The sequence below is a fragment of the Chlamydotis macqueenii genome, chromosome 9 (genome assembly GCF_036417535.1).
Source record: "Chlamydotis macqueenii isolate bChlMac1 chromosome 9, bChlMac1.mat, whole genome shotgun sequence".
In the NCBI taxonomy this organism is placed as follows: domain Eukaryota; kingdom Metazoa; phylum Chordata; class Aves; order Otidiformes; family Otididae; genus Chlamydotis; species Chlamydotis macqueenii.
Genome location: NC_141564.1, coordinates 19700831 through 19722728, shown reverse-complemented (window position 1 = coordinate 19722728; position 21898 = coordinate 19700831). Strand labels below are relative to the sequence as shown.

At 42.0% G+C, this 21898-nt stretch overlaps 1 protein-coding gene across 1 annotated transcript in view; it reads left to right on the top strand.

The window, feature by feature from the left end:
* The first annotated feature begins 827 nt into the window (after nucleotides 1–827).
* USP13 (ubiquitin specific peptidase 13) overlaps nucleotides 828–21898 on the top strand; it is a 56232-nt gene continuing 35161 nt past the window's right edge. The window contains exons 1-3 of the mRNA XM_086754877.1: nucleotides 828–1063; nucleotides 12718–12843; nucleotides 16991–17051. Of these exons, the coding sequence (XP_086611003.1) occupies nucleotides 911–1063; nucleotides 12718–12843; nucleotides 16991–17051 (340 nt within the window). The 5' untranslated portion in view covers nucleotides 828–910. The remainder of the gene's footprint in view (nucleotides 1064–12717; nucleotides 12844–16990; nucleotides 17052–21898) is intronic.

Sequence of the window (21898 nt, the reverse complement as noted above, 5' to 3'; positions counted from 1 at the left end):
TTGTATGTCTTGATTTTAAATGGATCAGTCATTTCTTTAGGTCCTGCTGCTGCCAGGCATATGCAATTAGAGGTGGCTTGAAAAAAAATAACTATTTTTTCTTACAAAGTTGCTTCACTCTATTCCTCCTTCCCCTAACAGTATTCTTTCAAAGTGAAAAGCAAAGAGAAACACAGCAAATGCCATTAAAAAAAAAAAAAAAAAAAGTTCATTTTCAGCTACAGCTGCTCACGCACCCCGGGAGGCACCTGGACCCCCTGCACCGCACCTGACATGGAGACAGGTGAAGGTAATAAATCCTGGCAGCTGAGAGTTGATATCTATACAGTATTTAACTGTGTAGAAAATAAATTTAAAAGCCGGTAGCTGAGTATTTCTACTCAAACGGGAACCTGCTCTGAGCTACGCGGAGAGCGGCAGACGAAGCCTCCACCCTCCTCTCACGGAAATGCCGGTTTTCCGGTAACACGGCGGGAGAAGCCGCCCGCAGCTCGTTTCCCGCCCGCAGACCCCCGCGCGCTGCCCGACCGGCCGCGAGGCCTCGGCGGGGAAGCGGGGCGGCCGCGCGCGCGACGCCGGCTGCCACCTAACGGTCGCCCGCGGGACGGGAATCGCCTCAGGAGAGCGGCCCCCGCCGGCGAGGGACGGGCGAAGGCCGCCGGGGGCCGCCCTGCCCCTCCCTGCCGCCCTCTGCGGGACCCCCGGCTGCCGCTCCCGCAGCTGGTGCCGCTCCCGCTGCCATTGGATTAAAAATAGCATCTTCCCTCCCCCTCCCCTCCCCCGGGCCTGGCTCCCGCCGCCGCTACCACCGCGCCCTGCCCCGGGCCCGGCTGCCCTCCGCCTCCGTTGCCCTCGCGTTGCCCGCTCGCCGTCGGCCAGCCGGCCGGAGGGAGGGAGCCACCCAGCCAGCATGCAGCGGGCCGCGCTCTTCAGCGGCGGCGATGCGCAGATGGCCGCCGGCGACCTGGGCGAGCTGCTGGTCCCCTACATGCCCACGATCCGGGTGCCCAAGTCAGGGGACCGGGTCTACAAGACGGAGTGTGCCTTCTCCTACGACTCACCTGTGAGTGCAGCGAAGCCGCCTCCTCCCCGGCTGCCTCCGCTCCCCCTCCCCGCCGCGGGCTGCCGACGACCTGCCCTCAGCCGAACCGCCCCTCCCGCGGCCCCTTCCCCGCTGCACCCCCAGCTCCGAGGGCAGCCCTTGGCCCCCTCCCTGGGCCGCTGCCTCCCCCTCAGCCTTCAAAATTTTCCCCCATCCCTTCCTTTGCCAGTCCCCCTGCCTCCACCTGCCCTTGCTTCCTCCGCAGCCAGGTTTTCCCCCGCCCGCGCTGCCTTCACGCGTCGCAGCCGCGGTCGGTGCGGGGTTTGCTGCGGCCGGGACTCCTCACGGCACATCGCTGCTGGCTCGTACGCAGTAGCGGTCTTTGCTCGTTTGTCTGTTTCTTTTTCTCCTTCAGGCAGTGCGAAATGGTTGCTTAGACACGGGGGTTTTGGGGAAACTTCCCTGCCTGCTGGGAAATGGGCTCTGGCTGTCCGAGGTCTGCCCGGGAGCCCTTGTTTTTACTTTCACGCTGAGGTAGTAAAAAAGAGGCAGCAGTTGGCATTCTTGTTTGTGTATTTTGGCTAGCGGATGACAATCGTTTTGCTTTCCTACTGTTTCGGTGCTCATTCTCCTTTTTAAAATCTTCAGAGAAAGCTTCCGAAGTAAAGGCTCAACCAGAAAATCAGTGTGAAAGTCCTCCTGAAAGGCTTTCTCTCGCAGGGTTTTGGTTCCATCAGTGGACTTCAGCAAACTTGTAGTATTTCCCCACTAGCATGTTTAGTTTGCTATTACATGAATGTTTGAAGTACAGTAAACTTTCTGTGGTGTTAACAGCTGTCTTGCAAAACATCCCCAAGCTCCACAGACTGTGTGTGTTCCGTGGCAGATCTGGGGCCTAACGGGTTTTTAACTTTGCTGATAATACTTGGGAGTCTTCGTAGATAGTCACGATCAATGCTACATAAGAAGCAGGTGCTTAGAAATGACAGTTTTTAAATGGAACTGAAATTTTATTAAAAGTTGCTTGTCAACATGAAGGTTAGGTTTCTCAGAGGTGGTTGAGCACTATATATTGATGTTAAAGTCCATGGCAGCAATTAGAAGGTAGCTCAGCGTTTACATTACAGAATATTCAATCAAAGATATGTTTCACACAGATTTTTGAATCATTTATCACCCTCTCTTTGATAATTCCTTATAATACAGAAAATCAAAATTGGTTTTAAAGGTGACTCAGCTGTCTGGTGTTCATCGTGTCTTGTTGAACAGAGGTTATTTTTACCCTCACTCTTAAGATCTCAAGTGTCACCCAGCAGCCCTGACTGTACTGGGAGGCCGTCTGGTTAAAACTGCCAAATCAGACTCTACTGCAGAGGTGCTAATTGCATTATATACTTAATAAGGGTTTTTGGGGGGGGAAATGAAAATACTACAGTCTTTCCTTCAAACTTTTGCTTGGGTGAACACGTGGTCGATGTTTTTAGTAACGCTTTCAGGTTTCTTCAACATTATGGTTTATTAAAAGTTTTTGTTAACCAGTAAGAAGGGGTATTAAATACTGCTACAGATTTAAAAACAGCCAGACACCACCCCTCCAACAAGCCTCGAGTAAACACAGCAAAAACTGTGTTTAGCAAAACAATGTATTTGAACAAAACATAAAACATTTGAGCAAAACTTAAATTAACTTAACAGAAACTATGTATAAAAGTAGCAGAAGGAGTTAGAATCACCATGTACTAATTTTTTCTTTTTTAAAAAAAAAAATTTCATCCTTTTGACTTTATTGGGAAGATATTTCAGATTTTGGAAAATATTACCCTCCATTGTTAAAGCTTTTTGTTTAAATTGCATTATAGACCTTCACTGGGGAAAGGGCTTGACTAAACCTATGCAGTACCAGTAAAAATAAAACTAGTCTCAGTTTCCATTGTTTTCCGTGTCTTTTCAACCCATGCCACTCCTCAGCTTCGCTGGGCAGAAGACTTGTCTCAGATTTTATTTTTTATTCCCATATAATCTAACCAATACTTGGATATTGTTTCTAGGATGACAATTCTAAAGGGCGAATGTGTGCTTCCTTGGGTAAAACACTGTCCTTTGCAAACTGAAAACAGCAAAGCTGTGTTTTTACAGCCTTTCATTCAGAAGGAAAGTGAAAGGATACAGACAGGTTGTTGCCTTTGCTGTCTCTGTATGCTTTGTATTAGGTTGGTTTAGTGACTTTCTTAGGTTAGCTATGTATGACCGCAGCGAGCCCCTTCCTATTGAGCTGTCTGCCTATTTTGAAAGAAGATACACAAGTTGTTTGTTTGGTCTGTTATAATACTAAAGCAAATGACCAATATTAAAAAACATACTTTTGGTTTTATAATTGATGGTAAAATTTCAGATTACATTTTTGATAGGGGAGTTGTTTTCTCTTGTAAGCTTATTTCTCAGAATTTTCTCACATCTTCTCATTTTGACATTTTAAATATACTCCTTGTTACAGTTTTAACTTTACCATGTCTCTGGAATCAACTCAATGCAAGATGTTTTGTTCTGTCACTTTTCTTCAATACCAGATCTTATTTCAGTAGTTTCTTTCATTAAGATTATAAGACTGTCTCTCAAGCTTTACCCTTCATTTTTTTTTCTTCTCCAAAGACGTGAATTTCCTGAATATTTGTCTGTATATTTAAAGTTACATACTCCGTCACACAGCAACTCTATACTCAAGTTTCTTTAACTATACTAATTGTATATTACCTTCCCTATAAGGAAGTGCTGTGATCTTTAAAATACACTAAACACTGTCAGACCTGTGAGTATTAGAGTACAAAGTATTATTATTACAAGTGAAAGATTCCACAACAGTTTTGAAAAGGACCAAGAAGGGTGGGATGGTACTGTTTGTGTCAGAGGGTGCCAAAGAAAAGGAGGTACTGAGTGAGTGGCTCCATCTTTTACTTCCAGTTGTCCAAAATTTAACATGGCTGCAAGACCTGGCTTTTGCAGACCTGTTTATCACTCTCAGTTGTGTCCTCTTGTCTGGATTTGAGTGATGTAGTGTCACTGAAGAGCCATGTTCTAGTAGTTACAGGCAGCTTCACCGATTCTTCTCAAAATTGGTTGACTCACTGTTCCCTTTCCATGAGTTTTAAATCTTACTTCCTTGGGTAAAAAGAGCTGAGAACAATGGTGCCTTTGTGCTACAGAGGGAGTCATTAGTTGAGAGATATCAGAAGTGTGAGCGTAGGAGAGGTACAAGTGGATATTCAGTGTATTTTTTCCATGTGGATTAACTGTAGCATGATGATCTTGTCAGAAAGGTAGTATTGTTAGAAAGACCATTAAATGGATGAGAAATTAATGTCCTTAGATATGGCCTGTTTTCAGCAGAACATACTAGGGTTAGTTTCCAGGAAATTTGGCAGAAACGGGAAGCAAATTTCTATGCACTTAAGAGCCCTAGTGACACTTTTTAATTTGCTTGTCTCATAAGATTAGAAAATATGCCTTTTTATGACTTAATTTTTAAATACTTTTCTGGGTTTTTTTTGTGGCTTCTAGAAGACTTGTGTTTCCCTGATGAGGGCTCTTCCTCCAGTTAGCCATTGATTCTTTCTATGGGAATTGAGAAGGGAAGGAAGGCTGCCTACAAAACACAAGCACTCTTGTGTTGAGTATCTCTCCCTCTAGTGACTGGCCCAGCAGCTACAGTAGCCTGCTGCTTCCCTGCAGTTTGGTGGATGAAGTCCTGTACCTCTCATTCTTCAGATCTGGTACACAGTCCCTCCTAGTGACTGTCTTTCTGTATCTGTGCTGCTGTAGTGTAGGTTTCTTCACTCCTGTTTTGTCCATTGTGACCTCTCTTCCTCTTTTGGTGAATAAACTTGACTTGGCATTCAGTAGGATGCAGGAGGCAAAAAGATGGCATTTATACAATCTTTTGTCTACTTATTTATATAGAAGTATAGTACTCAGCTGGAAATTCCAGCTTTTAATGGGATCCTTGTCTCAAAGACTTCTAATCGTTGTAAATGAGACACAGCCAAGGGAGAGGCAACTGCTAGAAAAGGGATATAAACTGGAGTATAAGAAAGGCTTATGTGCAGGCTGTGCGTTTTGTAGGTGGATGTGCTCTGAAGCCTCCCCCGTGAAGGGCGTTGGTTAAAACTACAGCACAGGTAATGAGTCCGACACAGCAACAGGACCAAGCAGTCTGGTTCTGCAGATTGCAGGACTGTGTTTGTTTAAGCAGCTTAAAGCTTGGCATCACTCTGCTGGAAAACCTTGCTGCTGACAACAGCTTCCTTTGTGAGTCTTGCTGACTTCATTTTTGTGGCTCGAGGACTCTGTAATGGTTATGTTAGGACAATTCCCAAAGGTTAAACTGTGCTGATGCTCTGCTGTTTATTAGATAGTAGAGCTGAGACCGACATCCTTGAGAGTTTGGAGTGTGTAATGGATATCTGTGACCATGCTGTGTAAAACTTTCTGGAAATAAGCCCCTCCTATCTTCCTGCTCTTTGGGTCAATATTCCTTGAAGAAAATTAGAAAGTCACTGGGGCCACTGTCATTCTGGTGTCTTGTTTCTACTGATGGGACAGGAGCAGTAGTGAGGAAACACATAAGAGGACTGAATACACCAAGACAAAAATAGAATACTCCAGACAGAAGATTTTGGCCTAGCTGCAAAATTACCTCCATGTTACTGAGGCAGTGAATTGGCTTGATGGTGTGTGATCACCTGAAAAATCAGAGCAGTGTTGTACCGTGGCATTACAGGGAGATACCAAAGTTGTCCCATGGGCGAGTGTTTTGCTGGCTGGGAGTGCACCAGGACACTACGGTTAACGAAATGGTCTTCCAAAGTTGGAGAATGGTAAAATCATAAGGGTTGTGCCTGTAGTGGCTCACAAATGAGAAATAACTATGCAGCTTTGGAGAACAGCCAGTGTGTTTGTGCATTTCTGTGGGTCTGATCTAAATTTGGATCTTACTAGCCTTTCCCTCTCTATCTGTGACTGACCAAACTCTAGTTAGCGTGTTTCCAGAGTGATGATGGGCTGAAATATTTTGGGTAGCAGAGAGACTTTGATTGTAAGGTAACTGCAGTGCTAGAGAATAAATGCGGAGATGCAGATGAATGGACAACCCTGGAATTCTGCTGAATTGCTGTGGAATCATTAGGTGTCCTCTCAACTCCTCCCTAGATTTTCTGTTCTGGAAGCACAGCACTGTCTTTGTGACCAACAGAATTGTACACAGGGCTCTGCACAAAGCAAAAATGACAAGGCGCTCTCTAAATCCAAGCTGCCACAGAAGCAGTGGCACTGCTTAAGCTGCAGTACTGGGCTTGAGCTAGGAACTAAGCTGTGATGGATCTGAGACAGCTCTGTCAGCAGCCTATGCAATCTGCACCTGGATAATCTGACCCCAAACAGTGTTGATGGATGGAGGGAAGTTCTGTGTTCCTGGTTGCGGGTTAGAAGTACTCGTGACCTAATGTTAGTCAGTTATCTGATAACTGCTCAGTTATCTTGATGCCTTGATCCTGTCTGTGAATGTGACTTGTACAAGATACTGCTTTGGAATTATGTATGCCCTGCTGAGAGTCCACCTGTGATTTATGCCCGTGAGTGAGCAGTTGATCCATCTCTTGGAATGGTGGTTTGGTTTCATTTTAGTGACTGACTGGCCCACACAGCTTGCTTCTTCCCAGGAAATGTTGTGAGTGCTGTACTGGATTGGCCTTGTCCATGTGCCTATCTAGAAGCTACAACAGAGATAGCGGACATGTTTGTTAAGTAATTGTGAAATAATCTGCTGGTAGGGAAATATCCTGTGCCATCCCTAGTAGCTGGCCTTTGCCCAGAACATGGAGGTTTTTAAACCTTTCAAAACTGTAATATATTTGGTGTTATAACTTTATCTGGTTGTCCACATAACGTCAGAACACCAGAGTCCTGATATGTTTTTTTTATTTCTGTGACGTATACTTCCTTCAAGCTGTCCAAAGTGTGATAAATAGTAAATAGTAATTGATATCTATTACTTTTTTTTTTAAGAGAGGTCAAGGGAAGGGTTTCTCTTGCACTTGAATCTAAGAGTCCAGTTATTAGAAGCCCTATCCTTTTTTTCCTACTGCCAGATCATTTGTCCTTTCTTTTTCTGCCCAACCCAGCCCTTCTTTTCCCATCTCACATCTTTCATCAGGTCCAGTAGTACATGGCTCTTCTTCACTGCTTGTATGTATTTTCACATCAATGCTTGTGTATATCTATGTCATTCTGTTTCTTTTTCTGATTCTGTTGTTTCTTCCTCACCTCCTGTTTACCAGACACCCAGTTTTGCCCTATTCTAACTATTCCTTTTCTGCTTTCCTTTGTTACCATTGCTTTCTTGTCAACTTTCGATGGCAGAAGACAGTTATCTTAAAAGGCAGAATTATGCCAGTGTTCATACCCCATATACCTTTTGGATGTGACTAGATATTCTCTTGGCCTTTGGTACACATCTTTCGGGTTGATTCCTACCCCCTCTGGTTTTCTTTTTAAGCCTGTCCTGAAATAAAATATATGTCATTTACCTACACTATTGTGGGATTTAATGCAAGATGTGTATGTTAGGGATGTTCCTGTAACTTTCCCAAAGATTGGATCATAGTTAAACAAGTGTCTTGTGACCATAGCCAGGTTAATTAGGTGGGCCCGTGCCAACCTCATGAAGTTCAACCAGGCCAAGTGCAAGGTCCTGCATCTGGGTCGTGGCAATCCCAGGCACAAATACAGGCTGGGTGGAGAATGGATCGAGAGCAGCCCTGAGGAGAAAGACCTGTGAGTGTTGGTAGACGAGAGGTTCAACATGAGTGGGCAATGCGCCCTTGCGGCCCAGAAGGCCAACCGCATCCTGGGCTGCATCAAGAGGAGCGTGGCCAGCAGGTCGAGGGAGGTGATTCTGCCCCTCTACTCTGCCCTGGTGAGACCCCACCTGGAGTACTGCGTCCAGTTCTGGAGTCCCCAACACAAGAAGGACATGGACCAGTTGGAAAGGGTCCAGAGGAGGGCCACAAAGATGATCAGAGGGCTGGAGCACCTCTCCTATGAGGACAGGCTGAGAGAGTTGGGGCTGTTCAGCCTGCAGAAGAGGAGGCTCCGGGGAGACCTGATAGCGGTCTTCCAATACCTCAAGGGGGCCTACAGGAAAGATGGGGAGAAGCTGTTCAGTAGGGCCTGTTGTGATAGAACAAGGGGTAATGGGTTTAAATTAGAAGGAGGTAGGTTTAGATTAGATATGAGAAAAAAATTTTTTACAATGAGAGTTGTAGAGCACTGGAACAGGTTGCCCAGAGAGGTGGTGGAAGCCCCATCCCTGGAATCGTTCAAGGCCAGGCTGGATGGGGCTCTGAGCAACCTGATCTGGTCAGGGATATCCCTGCTTCTTGCAGGGGGGTTGGACTAGATGACCGTTGAAGGTCCCTTCCAACTCTAACTATTCTATGATTCTATGATTCCTGATGAGCAGATGCTGTGAGTAGAGCCTGCAATATTCTGTATGGTCGTGGATTTTGTAGGGAAACACTCATGGAAACCATGGCAGAATGCACAGAGGAGCCAGTGACCCTCTGTCATAACTGACACTTTTTACTTTACATGTGATAGGTTGAACAAACTTTTCATTCTTTATATTTGGGTATGGAGACTTGTGAAGACTTGAGGTGCCATTTTACTCTGTTCCCTGATATCTGTATTAGCAAGTTTCACCATTGCTCTAGTGTATCTGAAGCAAACACCTGTAGACAGTGTGCCCAAGTCTGTAACTGTTTGCTGTGTTAGTAGATCACCACAGCAATTGTGTTTTTTCTAAATTCACTATTGTCTGAGCCACCTCAGAGGTTGAAATTGCTAAACGCTAGATTTCCCTAAGGGGTCTAATTGGTTCAGGGGGTTGGTAATGGGATACAGGTCATTAGTGCAAATCCTGATCAAGTTAGTAGGGTTTGAAAGCAATTAGTGTTTGATGCCATGAGCGTGTGTGAAGAGAGGTGGTGATCTCTCTCTGTTTCCTTGTGGACCAGTGGTTGTGTTTGCCAGCTTCCTTGCTCTGTTTTTCAGGTGTGAGAGTGAGTAACTCTCACATTTTATCTGTCTTTCACTGTGGATTCCCTGTCCCTTTCCTTCCTCATCCTACCTCTGCAAAACATGAATTATTATCTAAATAAGTAAGAAGAGAAATTAAAAAAAAAAACCTCTTCTCCCTGGTGTGGACAGTGTGTCTCCCTCTCTATTAATAAAGCACCTGGTATACTGTGACCATCTTAGCAGCAGAGAACATGAAGAAATACGGTGAAGAGCAATCACTTTTCCTTCTGCTCAGTGAGTAAGAGGACCCACTGAGTGTGCTCTCAAGTGGCCTTCTGGGTAGAGGTGCAAGCTTCTGCCCCGACAGTGTCTTCAGATTGGAATAATAAGGGAAGACAATGGTTATATATTACTTTATCCTAAACTTCACACTACATGCCCATATGAGGCAACTGTGAGGGGGGAAAAAACCCTGCTAAAATTCCTATTTTTGTCTCTCAGGACAAGCTGTATTTTTCTGGTGTAAAATAGCATCTTCAGTACTTTAGGTATCTTGTGTTCCTCCAGCATAAACTTTCACAGGTCTAAAATTAATGTTGATTACAAAGACTTACATGCCTATGTAAAATATTGTTCCTTCCAGAACTGGTGGTGTGCTCAGTAGGGTTAAATTCACCAGCACGAAGCCTGTCTTAGATCACAGTTGAATGTTCTTTGAGCCCTAAAGAGGGGTCTAATCCTTTATACAGCCTTCTGCAAAGGTGGCTTTTACACACCTGCCCCTGTTTTGCTGTGACCTTTTAGGCTTTTGAACAGTCTGCCCACTTCTTTCCAAATTGCGTGAGAGAATAGTCTGCCTGCGTTCTCCAGGAGAAATAACTGTTTTGTTAGTAACCACAACCAACTTACTCAGATGCCACATTTAGCTCATATACTGAAAGTGTCAGATTGTTGTCATAGGCTGCTTATCGGACATGGTTCAGTGGTCTCTTGGATTCCCTCCAGAAAAAGAGAGTGGTCTCCAAGAAAACAAAATTGTAAACAAAGTTCCTGATACCCTAGAGTGACAAAACTATATTTTTTTATTTAGGCTGGGTACCTATAGGACTCTCTTGTAGAGGACACATCCGTGACTTTCTCACAGTAGAAGATAATGGAGAAGGATTTGGAATACAGGATATAAGAGCAGACAGCAAAGGTATAATGGATCTTAAAGTAGACAAATCTGGGAAAGACTAGTTTAAATTAAAATAAATGTAATACATTTTAAATACAATTGTATTAATATTATGAATATCAGATGTGGAGTTTTCTTTTAACCACTTTATTACTTTTGAGCACAATTGTGATACCAGCTATTTTCTAAAGGCTGTGAATGTTTCAAATTCAAAGGAGCTGTGGTTGTTTATTTTGTGTGGTTTTTTTTTTTTAAATAGAATCTTAGGGGTTATGTAGTTCAGAAATGAGATGGCTAAATGGTTTACTTTTTATTCTGCAGAGACAATCATTGTGATATCTAGATGCTGAAAGAATGACTTCATGGTATAGGTTAAGCATGAATGGCAGATAGTCTAAACCCTTGTTTCACACTGCATATTTGAACCTTGGAATGCTCAATGCAATTTTTTGTCCTTTTGAGGTAGGTAAAGCAACAGTTGTATAGTTCATTATACGTTTGTCCTTCACATAAATCTGAGAAGCTGAAGCTTGTATGTGTTGGTTCACAGTGAGAAAAGCAGAAGAGACAGGTATTTTCTAAAGTGTTAGGGTAAAAACATCATTCTCTGGTCTTTCATCATATTCTGTTCCACAGCTCCATGGCTCTGCTGGCTGCTGTGGAAGTACCAGTATTTATAGGTGGTGGAGGCAGTTCTTCATTTTTATCAATATAACTGAAGTCAGAACTGAGCATGTTTGAAAAAGCAGCATACAGATATGGATGAGGGTTGTAGGTAAGCTGGAAGTTTAGTTTCCTTCAAGTCCTACAGAAATACTCAATGCCAGTCTTTGAAATGGGTTGGGGAGAATTAACTGGGTTTAGAGTGGCACATTCAAGCCTGGTTTTGGGGCAGTAGTTGGAGGGGAGAGACTTGTCAAGCCCTAGCTGGTCTGTGCCATGTATCAAGTGAGCAACAACTGCTCAACATTGTTAATCTTTCAGCTTCCTTTTCTGAGACAATGAGGTGTATTAACCTGGTGCTGGTTGGGAAAGTGTTGGAGATCAGCTGTGATCTCTGTCCGACTTGCCCTCTGCTACTTCTTCCAGCCCACAGGACTGGAGAGAGCCTAATTCGTGCCGTGGCTGGCACAGCAGGACGGGCAGCTTTGTGCTTGCTCTGAGAGAGGAGCCTGGCAGAGGAGCCTCCGCTCAGAGGCAGAGTGGAGGTTCTTGCTTGGCAAAGCCTTGAAGAGAGGCAGAGAGAACTTCTTGGTTTACTGTGTTGAATATATTTCAGGCATGCCACTATGAGGTGGTATCCTGTCAAAGCAATTGTTTCTTTAACAGTTCTCAATACATGATTATGCACATGTATATGCCTAACATGACTTGTTTTTGAAGATTACTTTTTTTTTTTTAATTCTAAGGTCCCTGTGGATGAGTTTAGCTCATGTTGTTCTTCCAGGAAATTAACACGAGATATTCTGTACTATCCGATAGCACAAACATATTTACAATAGAAGGAAGGTCACAGTGCTTCTGAAAGGCTCAATCTTTGTTATGCACCATCTATTCTAAACAATACATGCTAGAGAGGGCTTAAAAAAAATGATAGAGCACCAATGAGCCAGATGACTGAAAGTCCACCTGGGAGTCTGAATGATGTAGGGGAGATCTGGGAGCAGTGCTAAAAGGGAGCAGGACCCTGTTAACAGCCAGCATGGACACTCAGCTTTTGGGAGAGCAAAAGGTGATAGGACTCCTGCCAGATTGTTACCGAAATGTCAGCATTTGTGATCAGTACCAGGAATATATATCTTTGTATTTCTTATGTAGTGCCCTTATCTCTAAGCACTCTAATTGTGTGAATAGAGAGAATTCCTGATAGATACTGAAGAATATTCACAAAACACTTGCTGATTTTCTTGTTAGCTGATTCTAAGAGCTGTAAGATCACTTCAGAGCTGTTTTTCTCGGACAAGATTGTTGTCAACAGTAGAAGCTGGACCATCAGCTCTGCCATACTTCTGATTTGGAATGCTGTTCTTGCACTCAAATGGACAAAAAAAAATACCTACTGTTTCAAACAAATGTCTGCGCTTTGTTGTTTCTATGCTTTACAAGTTTCTGCACCTACAAATCTCTGTGGATTGGGCGCTCAAGTGTAATTTTTTCAAGACTGACTTCTAGACTTCCAATTTGGACACTCACTAATCTGTAATTGTAAAGTAACCCATTTCAAGGAGTTTCTACAGGGTTTGATATGATGTGGAAGTTTCTTAGAGGACTGATAATATAAACACCGTAATGTGCTATGGAAGCCACCTGTTAAGTGCTTGCTTGATAACAGAAAGGGTGTGCAATTCTTTGATTTTTCTGCTTGCTGAGTCCTTTCTGTCCTGTTCACTTGCTTCTGTACTGTAACTATTTGTGTCATTCCTTTTAGGATTCAGAAGGAGGTCTCTATGTGTGCATGAACACCTTTCTGGGATTTGGAAGGGAACACATTGAAAGGCATTACCGGAAAACGGGACAGTGTGTATATTTGCATCTGAAACGGCATGTGATAGAGGTGAGACTTGTGGCTTCCCAACTAACTACCACAGCAGTTCTTGGGTCTTCTGTGCACGTTTAGTTAACACATTTCAGACATAGACCAAATCTTGATTGACAGAAATTAACATGTTGAGATTTGGGGTTGGATATAAAATTCAGATGGTTGGATCCCAACCGATCCTATAGCTTCAGTTCTGAGATGAATCAAAAGCCTTAAAGAGTCAGACCTTAAAGGCAGCTTGTTGCCTGACTTCCGCTGATCTTTTCCACTACACACTTCTGGGTATCACATACATATTGTCTGCATGTTTTGTGCAGACTCTACATAAGTAAATACTTTCCTGAAACCTGTCTTGGAAGTGTCAAATTACTGATGTTGGCCCAGATTTGGCTGGAAGCTTCTGAGATACTTGGTTTCATCTCAGGGTGACCAGACTTCTTTTCATCCTAAGATTTCTGTACAGTTAAGTCATGAACCCTAATCTTGACCTGGTCTGGGATCTAAAGCTTAACTTAAATTAATGCCGGATTCTAGAGCTGCGCACTGAGCTCGTTCAGTCTTACACTCCCCTATACATGGATGTATACATGCAAACTTCATGTTCACTGTTCTTCCATAACAGCACTGCATATCAACAGTAATTTATAACCTGTGCTTTTTATAACATCTGTTTGTGTGTGGTTTGTCTGGTATCTTTAAAGGGCTGTTAATGACTTCTGACCTGGGCTATATGGAAGGCACTGAGTTTGCTTATAGCTCACTCTCTCATAAGCTCTGTCTCTTTTGGCAAGTTAGAGGGCCTAAAATAGCTGCTTGGAGCAGGACAGAATACTTCACGTTTCTCGTTCTACAGCAATGTTTCCCCTGCATGATGAAGGTCCTGAGTTATGTAAAGTGCCCTGACCACTTATTTTATTTCCAGAAGATGACTGTTCATGTTTTACCAGAATCGTAGTGAGGTGGATTGCATGTCTCCCAGATTGAGATTGTTAATGATGTTTTTTATACTTTAGAATTGCCTTTCCTTGGAAGGGTGATAGCAACATTTTCCTTCACACTGTTAACTGAGTCTTTGGAGAGCCTAGTCTAGTTTTAGTGACAGTTTTTCTGAGTTAATTTAAAGTTCCTGAAAGATGATATCTAGGACTAGAGACAGGTGGGCAGACATCTTGTCAACTTTCCTTGTATATAACTTTCTTCTAACATGTGACGTGGGAATTTTCAGTGTTGAAGTAAACGGGGGTTAAAATGAGACCTCAAAAATTCCCTTCCTGGATAAAGATCATACTGAAGAACTCCAAAAGGGAGAAACAAATATACTGTCTGTTGTTCGGTGTTGCGTACCCCTTTGAACTAGTTCAGTGCTTCCTGTTTTTCTCTTTGTGATTGTAGCAGAGGGGCCTGACATCTATGTTTGAAGGTGGTGACACACTGGTGCACTGAGTCACATGGTAGGAAACAGTGTTTGACTATACAGTACAGGTGAATATTGTGTCATGTAACATGGCTCATAGCTAGGATTCCTCATACATCAGCTATGGATTTTGTTTACCATGACTGTTTGCTTACATGCTATCTGTGTTTTCCTTTGAGTCATGTGAAACATCGAGCCTTCACTGGAACAGTTGTATGAAGTATCTGGCACATGCTGCACTGTGGTTTTGGTTTTTTAAGCCAAACTTTTGATGGTGTGGGATACAGTAAAGCCAAAGGCGTTGATATGCTGTCTTAAGATTCTTTTACTGGGGCTGCTATTCTTGCCTGTGGTTCCCTTGGCATCATCCTTGCAAAATGCACTGCATTACTGCAGAAATCCCTGTTTACTTCCAAAGGTGTTTGCAATAAGTATCAATTGTGTATCTTGTCACAATTCAATTAGAAAATAAGGGTCAGATCTTCAGCCTTTTGGCTTAAGTAGAGCTGAAGTATCTGCCAGAGGCAGATCAGCACCAGAGGCATCTGCTGAATCATCAGAAATGTGTGCAAGTGTAAGTTCTGGAGCACCCTGTAGTAAAATACTTAACTATATCAAGAACCTTCATTTTTTTTTTCCCTTTTTCCTTGAATGTCACTCCAGAATTTTGAAATGAACCATTTCCTTGCAGTGTATACCTATGATATACAACTGCCTGGGTAGTATTCAGCCCCAGGCAGAGCTTCAGCTTGGCGCTGTAGTGGTACCTCAGCCCTGTTGAAAACGCTGGCCAGAGAAGCATGAAATTTCCTACAATGATGGGTTCCTGGATATTATTTGGTGATGGCCCTGTTATTAAAAAAAAACTGGCAATGATGCGGTTAAAGGGAATGCAGAATCAGCTATACTGACACCTTTTATGAGAAGCATCACAAATGGAATATAATGCCACTACTGATGCATTGTGTGGACTCCCATTTGCTTGAGTGTGTCCCATCTGTTAGAAGCCAAAATTGTTTTGTGAATGGGAAACATTTTCTGTGATTTCTGTCAGGTGGAGAAACAAGGTAAAAAAACTGTCAGGTTCTGGCTTTTTCAGGAGTATTAAACGTATGCAATTCCCATTCAGATATATTCAGCCGTTTGGAAAATCAAGCTGAAATATTTAATGCCAAGCTGGCAGGGATAAACACCATGTGAATTCTTCCTCTTTGAAATCTCTAGTCTTAACGACTTTCACAACATCCCAGTGGGTGACATCAGAATTCAGTTGGAGTTTCCTAGTATTGGAAGCAACATTTTATTTTATTTTATTTTATTTTTAGTTCTGAAGCTATAATCCTGGGAGTATGTGTAATTTATTCATACTATATTTGTAATTGGGTTATGTTGTATCTTGCTGCTTCAACATGCACTTCCTAGTACTGTTAAGGAATAAAAAAAGGTTCTGCTTGTTATTTTCACTTCACGGAGGATTTTTTAATATTTTTTTTTTTATGCTGGAGTTGCAACCCTGACTCCCCTTTCCCTAGGGCTCGTACGTATGGATAATAGGTTCTGTTCTTAAGTGCAGCCAAGGAGTGTTAGCATCTGCTCCTTCGAAGAATGGAAAACTTTCATATGATGTATAAGACCTCACTGATGATTCAAGCAGTCTGCTTTGGCCAAAGCTTTATTTACATGTTGAAGGGAACCACCCAAAATATGTGACCCTTTCACCTACCAAGAAGCAGAGGCAAACATGAACTTTCACTAGGCTGACAGGTTCTTGGCTGATTTCTCTCCACCTGTTGTATACCAATATTATTATTATTATTATTATTTAAAAAAAATAATTGCCTAACAACCTTGACAGTTACTCTAACATTATACACTACATAACACATAGTGTTGGTGTTACAGCCACAGAGGCTTATTTGACTTCATTTGATTTGATTTAATGTTGCCTATTAATAAAAATCTTAGGAAGAAAGTGATTGACTCTTACATTTCCTCAGCTGCTAGTGTTTTCCCTAAGTAGTCTGAGGTATTTTGAACTGGGAAAGTAGTGCTTGAAACTGAATATCACTTGGAAGTTACTATTCTCTACTCTGGAGCTTAAATTAAAAAATAAAATAAAATCCCCCCCTAAACAATTGCTTGAGTGTTGCCAGGTTTCCTCCATACTTTCTAATATTAAGAAAGCATGGCGGTAACTTGGATTGATCTTAATGGAAGCAGGCAGAGGTCCTGACGGAAAGGGCATTTTTTTTTTTTTTTCTGGATAGAAGAAAATTAGCTGAACTAATAGATCACAGCAACTGGAGTTAGTTATGAAGGACTGAGTCTTTTATGCAGAGAATAGCCTTTTCTTCCTCTCTCTAATTCAGTTTTGGTCGTTAAGGAATACTGTAGGAGATCTAGTGGTGAGAGGTCTCAGTCATGCTAGATGTCCCTATCTTGTTGATAGAACAGCGGTCACCCACAGTGACCATGACACATGCTCTGCTTAATGGCTAACAGAGCAAGGTATGAAGGATTCAGGTGGTGGCTTTCTCACTCCATGAGGGTAGTAAGCAGTGATTAGTTGAGTTCCGTTGTCAGAGGTGAACGAAAAGGATTTACATTCTTGCTCAGCGAGAGCTGTGGTTTAATAGAAGGACTATGAACAGATAGATGTGTGTTAGAAATGGTGATGGTATGGAGTTACTGCTGATTTGTTGTTGTCTGGCTTGATGGATTTTTAATTGTTTCTTTCTCTCTTTCCAGAAGGTACCAGGGGCATCTGGTGGAGCTTTACCAAAAAGGAGGAATGCTAAGCTATTTTTAGGTATTGTGAACAGCTGCTTTCACACAGTCCTTTTCTGACCCTGTCTGCATGTGTACTTGGGTTCTGTCCACCATTGTGTCTGGCTTTGGGGCTCCTTGTGGGTTTTCTTTTTCTGTTGGGCTATTTTTTTTAGCTTTTGGTTCTAGTTTTTGAAGTTGATCCAGACAAATAAGTAATTCTTAGCAATTTTTGTGCATATTGAGAGATATGTGTATGTAGACATGAAACATTTTAATCTAAAGTAGGCCCTCAGCTATTCTCAAACAGCCTAGGGTTTGATAGGCATTTTTTTTACTAATTCTGTACCTTTCTCTCTTTGTGATTTCCACAAAGCACCCTTTTATTAAAATGTTTATCTGTACTTAATGTTTAGATATAACAGGACCTCAGTGTGGCACTGTTCAGCTCAGCAGCTGGTCATAGGAAGGGTTGTTATAATTTCAAAGTTGTTACACAGGTAAATGTTCTTAACTGATGCTGTGGTCTCTCCTGTAATGAATGCAACAGTACATATAGCATGAGCATCTCTTGTCCATTTCATCTCATATCCATTGATTCAGATCACCCAGAAAACCTGAGGATGTCATAAATATGGATGAGGGGAATGTGACACAAAGCCTATGTTCTCTGTCCTCCCACCACTTGTGGTATTTCTTCAATTCATCTGTTATTAATTCTCTCTTTATTAACAGTGAATAGTGAATTTTTCTTCTGGTAATGAAGAGGTTAAATGTTTTCTTTACAATTGTCAGCCTTATGGCTAAAGGGAAACAATAGCATGGCCTCTCTTTGGAATTGCTTTGATCTGTGGAATGTGTCCCTGAGAGGCCTTTGCAGATTGTGATCGATGAAATTGTTGTTGTTAATGTCTGGAGAAAGTTTTTCAAGGAGGCCTTAGAGAGAAAAAAAGTCTTAAGATGAGTCATAAAGAAATGAAACTGCTTTTGTAGGAAGATATTGTTAAGTCACAGATGCTGGTCTAAATGCCATTTACTGTCAGTTCACATTGAAAATAGTGTTGGTCACTGTATGTTTGTAAAATAATTCGTTCGGAAACAAAGCTGGCTGCAATGCAGCAATGTTTGTACAGTGTTAGCAATGTGTGTGTAAACAAGAAGTACAAAAAAATGATCAAATTTTATTCTTGCTGATCTACTGCATGCATTTTGAGGCTCCTGTCATTGTGGTATGCCAGCACACAGTGTACGTGGCATAATATCTCTGATGTGCCACGTTGGAGTCCTCAAATTCCATCCTTGCACATGAGCATTTTGTTCCCATGGAGCTGATCTGGTGCAGCAGTGCCAAGTGTCCTGGTTGCAGGCAGCTTCTGAAGGCGATGCAGTTTCACTGGGGTGGATTTAGCACACGGAGCTGTCACCATTTAATCTAGCAGTTCTGGAATCTAATACACTTTTGAAAATATATCTTATTTGGTCTGTTGTTCTACTACAGTCCTCTTTGCAGCCCCTGCTGGCTGGGAGTAAAATGGTATCAACTCTCTGCTCTGATCTTTGAGGGAGTACTTCAATGCATCCAAATGCTTTGTATCTACCTTTTTGGCTCAGCACATTTTATTATTTTTTGGCCTTGCTTAAAGTGAAGAACAAAGAATTATTCCTGTCCTTGTTCATAGCTGAGGAAATGCAAGCACAGAGAGCTCAGCTGATTTGATAATTTTGCATGTGACAGCAGCAGAGATGCTGAGCGAAATTTGACATCTATATCTTAATCCAACATCTTCCTCATTGGTTCAGATCTGCTGGAGTTCTCATCTTAACAGGTCATTGGAGTTCTCATCTTAACAGGTTGTTTTAGTTCTGTCTTTCTCATTGTAACCTTAGACACCTATGGCAGAGGTTTGCACCAAACTGGCTATTATTAACCCATATTAACGCTGCCATTTCAGGCTTATCCTGTCAGACAAGAACAGACAAGGATCAGTGGGTAACTAACAGAAACCAGTGTTTCTAGGTGTCTTTGAATAATTCCCTGAAGGCCCAGTGATTTAAGCTTTGTGCACAACCTTTTTGTTACATTGCTTCTTATAATCCTCTTTGATGTTAAGCTATTAAAGATACTAAACCCTTTTTAATCTCCTTTGTATTAGGAAAACATCTTCTGGATGCTCACCGATTACTTTCTAGCACTGCTGCTTTCCAGCAAATGCAATAGCAACACAGGCTGGTTGGGTCAGTCGACTGGAAGCTTTGTCTTTCCCTAAACATTAAAAGATCTGTAGCAAAGTGTGTGTGCATGTGCATTAGGTTTTGGGCTTGTTTTATTTTGTTTTTCTTTGGCTGGAGGGTGTTGACTGTGAGTGTTCTATGTAATCAGGAAGCATAATACATTGTGCATTGAAATGTATGAACTGCCTTTAATCTGAATTGTTTACATGTTGCTAGGCAGTGTGGATATGGTAACTTCAGCCCAGATTGTGCGAGTTTCAAGGGATTTGGCATGATACTTAAAGCAGACTGTCTGCATTACAGTGCATGGAGTGGTATCCTTACTTCATTGTTATCTAGGCTAGCACATTTGAAGATACTTTGTGCTTGTCAATATGTGTGGCTATCACATAAAGAAGTTTTATATCTAGTCTGTAAAATTGAAATGAATTAATTGATGGGACAAGATGGTAGCTCCCCATGACTTCACAAGGCTCTCAAATACGAAATAGCTGCACTGTTGTCTTTGGTATGCAACTTCTTGTTTAAATCAGCCACAATATGCTAAATGTGATACCAGTTTTGGCGAAAAAGAAGACTTGATGGGACCAGGAAAAGCATCGTCACTAAATTTAATTATCATATTAGTCTATCTGGAAGAAAAAGAAAGAATCAGAATTGATAGAAAGTTGCATAAATATGACAGAACAGAAGAGAACCATTGTGGATTTTCCAAAGTGAAGTAATGGTTCTGGGTTTGCCTGAATACTCTGGGACTATGTGTAGTAGTCTCCCTGCGTACTATGATTTTCCTTACAAGATCCTGGTCAAAGAAGAAGGAAAATCCTTGTATTGAAGGGATTGGAGGCCCAGTTCTTACAGTAGAGTTACCAGCAGAGTCCCCCTGGACCTGTTACTGCCAGGAGTTATCAGCAGAGTCCTTTATCATGTTCTAATGATGAAGAATTAATGCAATTGTGAATGATCTGGAAAGGGATTGAAAAATGAGGAAACAGTTTGCTGGCTGATTTTTAAATTGTCTAAGAGATTAAATCTAAAAGTGATTTTTAATGTGTAACTGAGTAAGTAAACAATAGATAAAGTGAATGTTGGAAAATGCAAGGAAAATGAGAAGTGCTTTAACTGTATGCATAGTGATGTGGTCTAAATTAGCTATTACTGTGCAGCGAGGTAGTTCTGAGGGAGATTGCGTGAAGGGTTCTCTAAAAATGTCAGCTCAGTTGTTGGCAGCAGTGAAAGAGACAAGCGGAACATCAGTAGAGTGATATTTTATGTTTTATTCTCTATTATTTTGCTTTATACAGTGAAGAGAGTGAGCCTCTCTTGAACAGAGAAACCATAGCTGCATGCAGTATCTCCCCCTGTCTCTCTTTCTCCAAAACCAGACAGACAGACACACACAGAGTCACCCCAGCCCTCGCAAACAAAAAACCCTTGATAGATACGTGGAAACTATGAGTTATACACTGATGGAGGAATTGCTGCATTTTGGCATTGTTCTGGTACCCCTTTCCTGGGCATCTGTTGGTCCATGCCAGAGCGTGGACTCTACACTAAACAGTGCTGGCAGAGTGACTGTCATAAAACTTGTCTGTAAACAGATGTCCTCTTCCAGATCAGTTACCATAGCAGTATCTGCCAGTGCAGCAAGTTGTGTGAGCTCTGTTTTGAACAAAGTCAGGGCTAACTTAGACCATCAGTTAAAAGTGTTTTGAAGTACTCCAGTGAACAGCTATGTCAGCAGATCTGTGAGGATGGCAATTGCTGGTGAGAAGAGTGTCCGTGAGCAGCAGTATCCTTGACACACAGCTGGTCTCAGAGAAGACCTTGGAAAGGAAGAGAAAACTTCCACTTAGAGAGTCTGGGAGAATGTGTAAACTTGATGAGCTTTTCTTGGATGGCACTTGCCTGCCTACGGCAGTGAATTGGCTACTGTTTGCAAGCATAAAGACCATTCATGAGAGTGATGGTACTGGATTTGACCACAGCTCCACTTAGCTCTCCTGAATCTCATAGTAGCAGAATCCTGTTTTCAGTAGGGATGTTTTTGTTTGGTAAGCTTCTGAAGTGGACTTTTGCCACGAGTGGTTTGAGTTTATGTAATTAAGCATGCACATAGAGAGTATATATCTATGAATGGAAAGGTGTAATTTAGGAGGATGTGAGTGTTTCCTGACAACATTTTTAAATTTTAGCCCAGTAAAGTTGTACATACTCCCCAGCAGTAGAAGTGGAACTGGTTAGACCAGGAGTGAACCCGTTGCTTTCTCGCTTTGCCATCTAAGCTTGAGTTGAGCGTAGAATGGTGAGCAGATACCTTACGCTAATAGAGTCTTAATAGTTTACTGGTTTAGGTAGAACTGTGGAAGTTAGACTACATTAACAAACGTTAATGCTGCTAGAAAAATAGTTAAGAATTTGAATTTTGGTGAATTAGCTTTGCTTGTTTAACACAACTGTGCCACAAATCCAAGGGGTAAGGTCTATATGTAGCAGTAAGAACAGCATACTAATGCTTTCGAGATGTAGCAAGCAATTTGAATGTCATTTTACAAGTAGTGGATGATCCAAATGATCCTAGTAGAAAGTTTTGCTTTTTGAGGGGACACAAAATAGAATGTTATAACTGTTGAGTGAAATTTTTTAAATTTTTTTTTT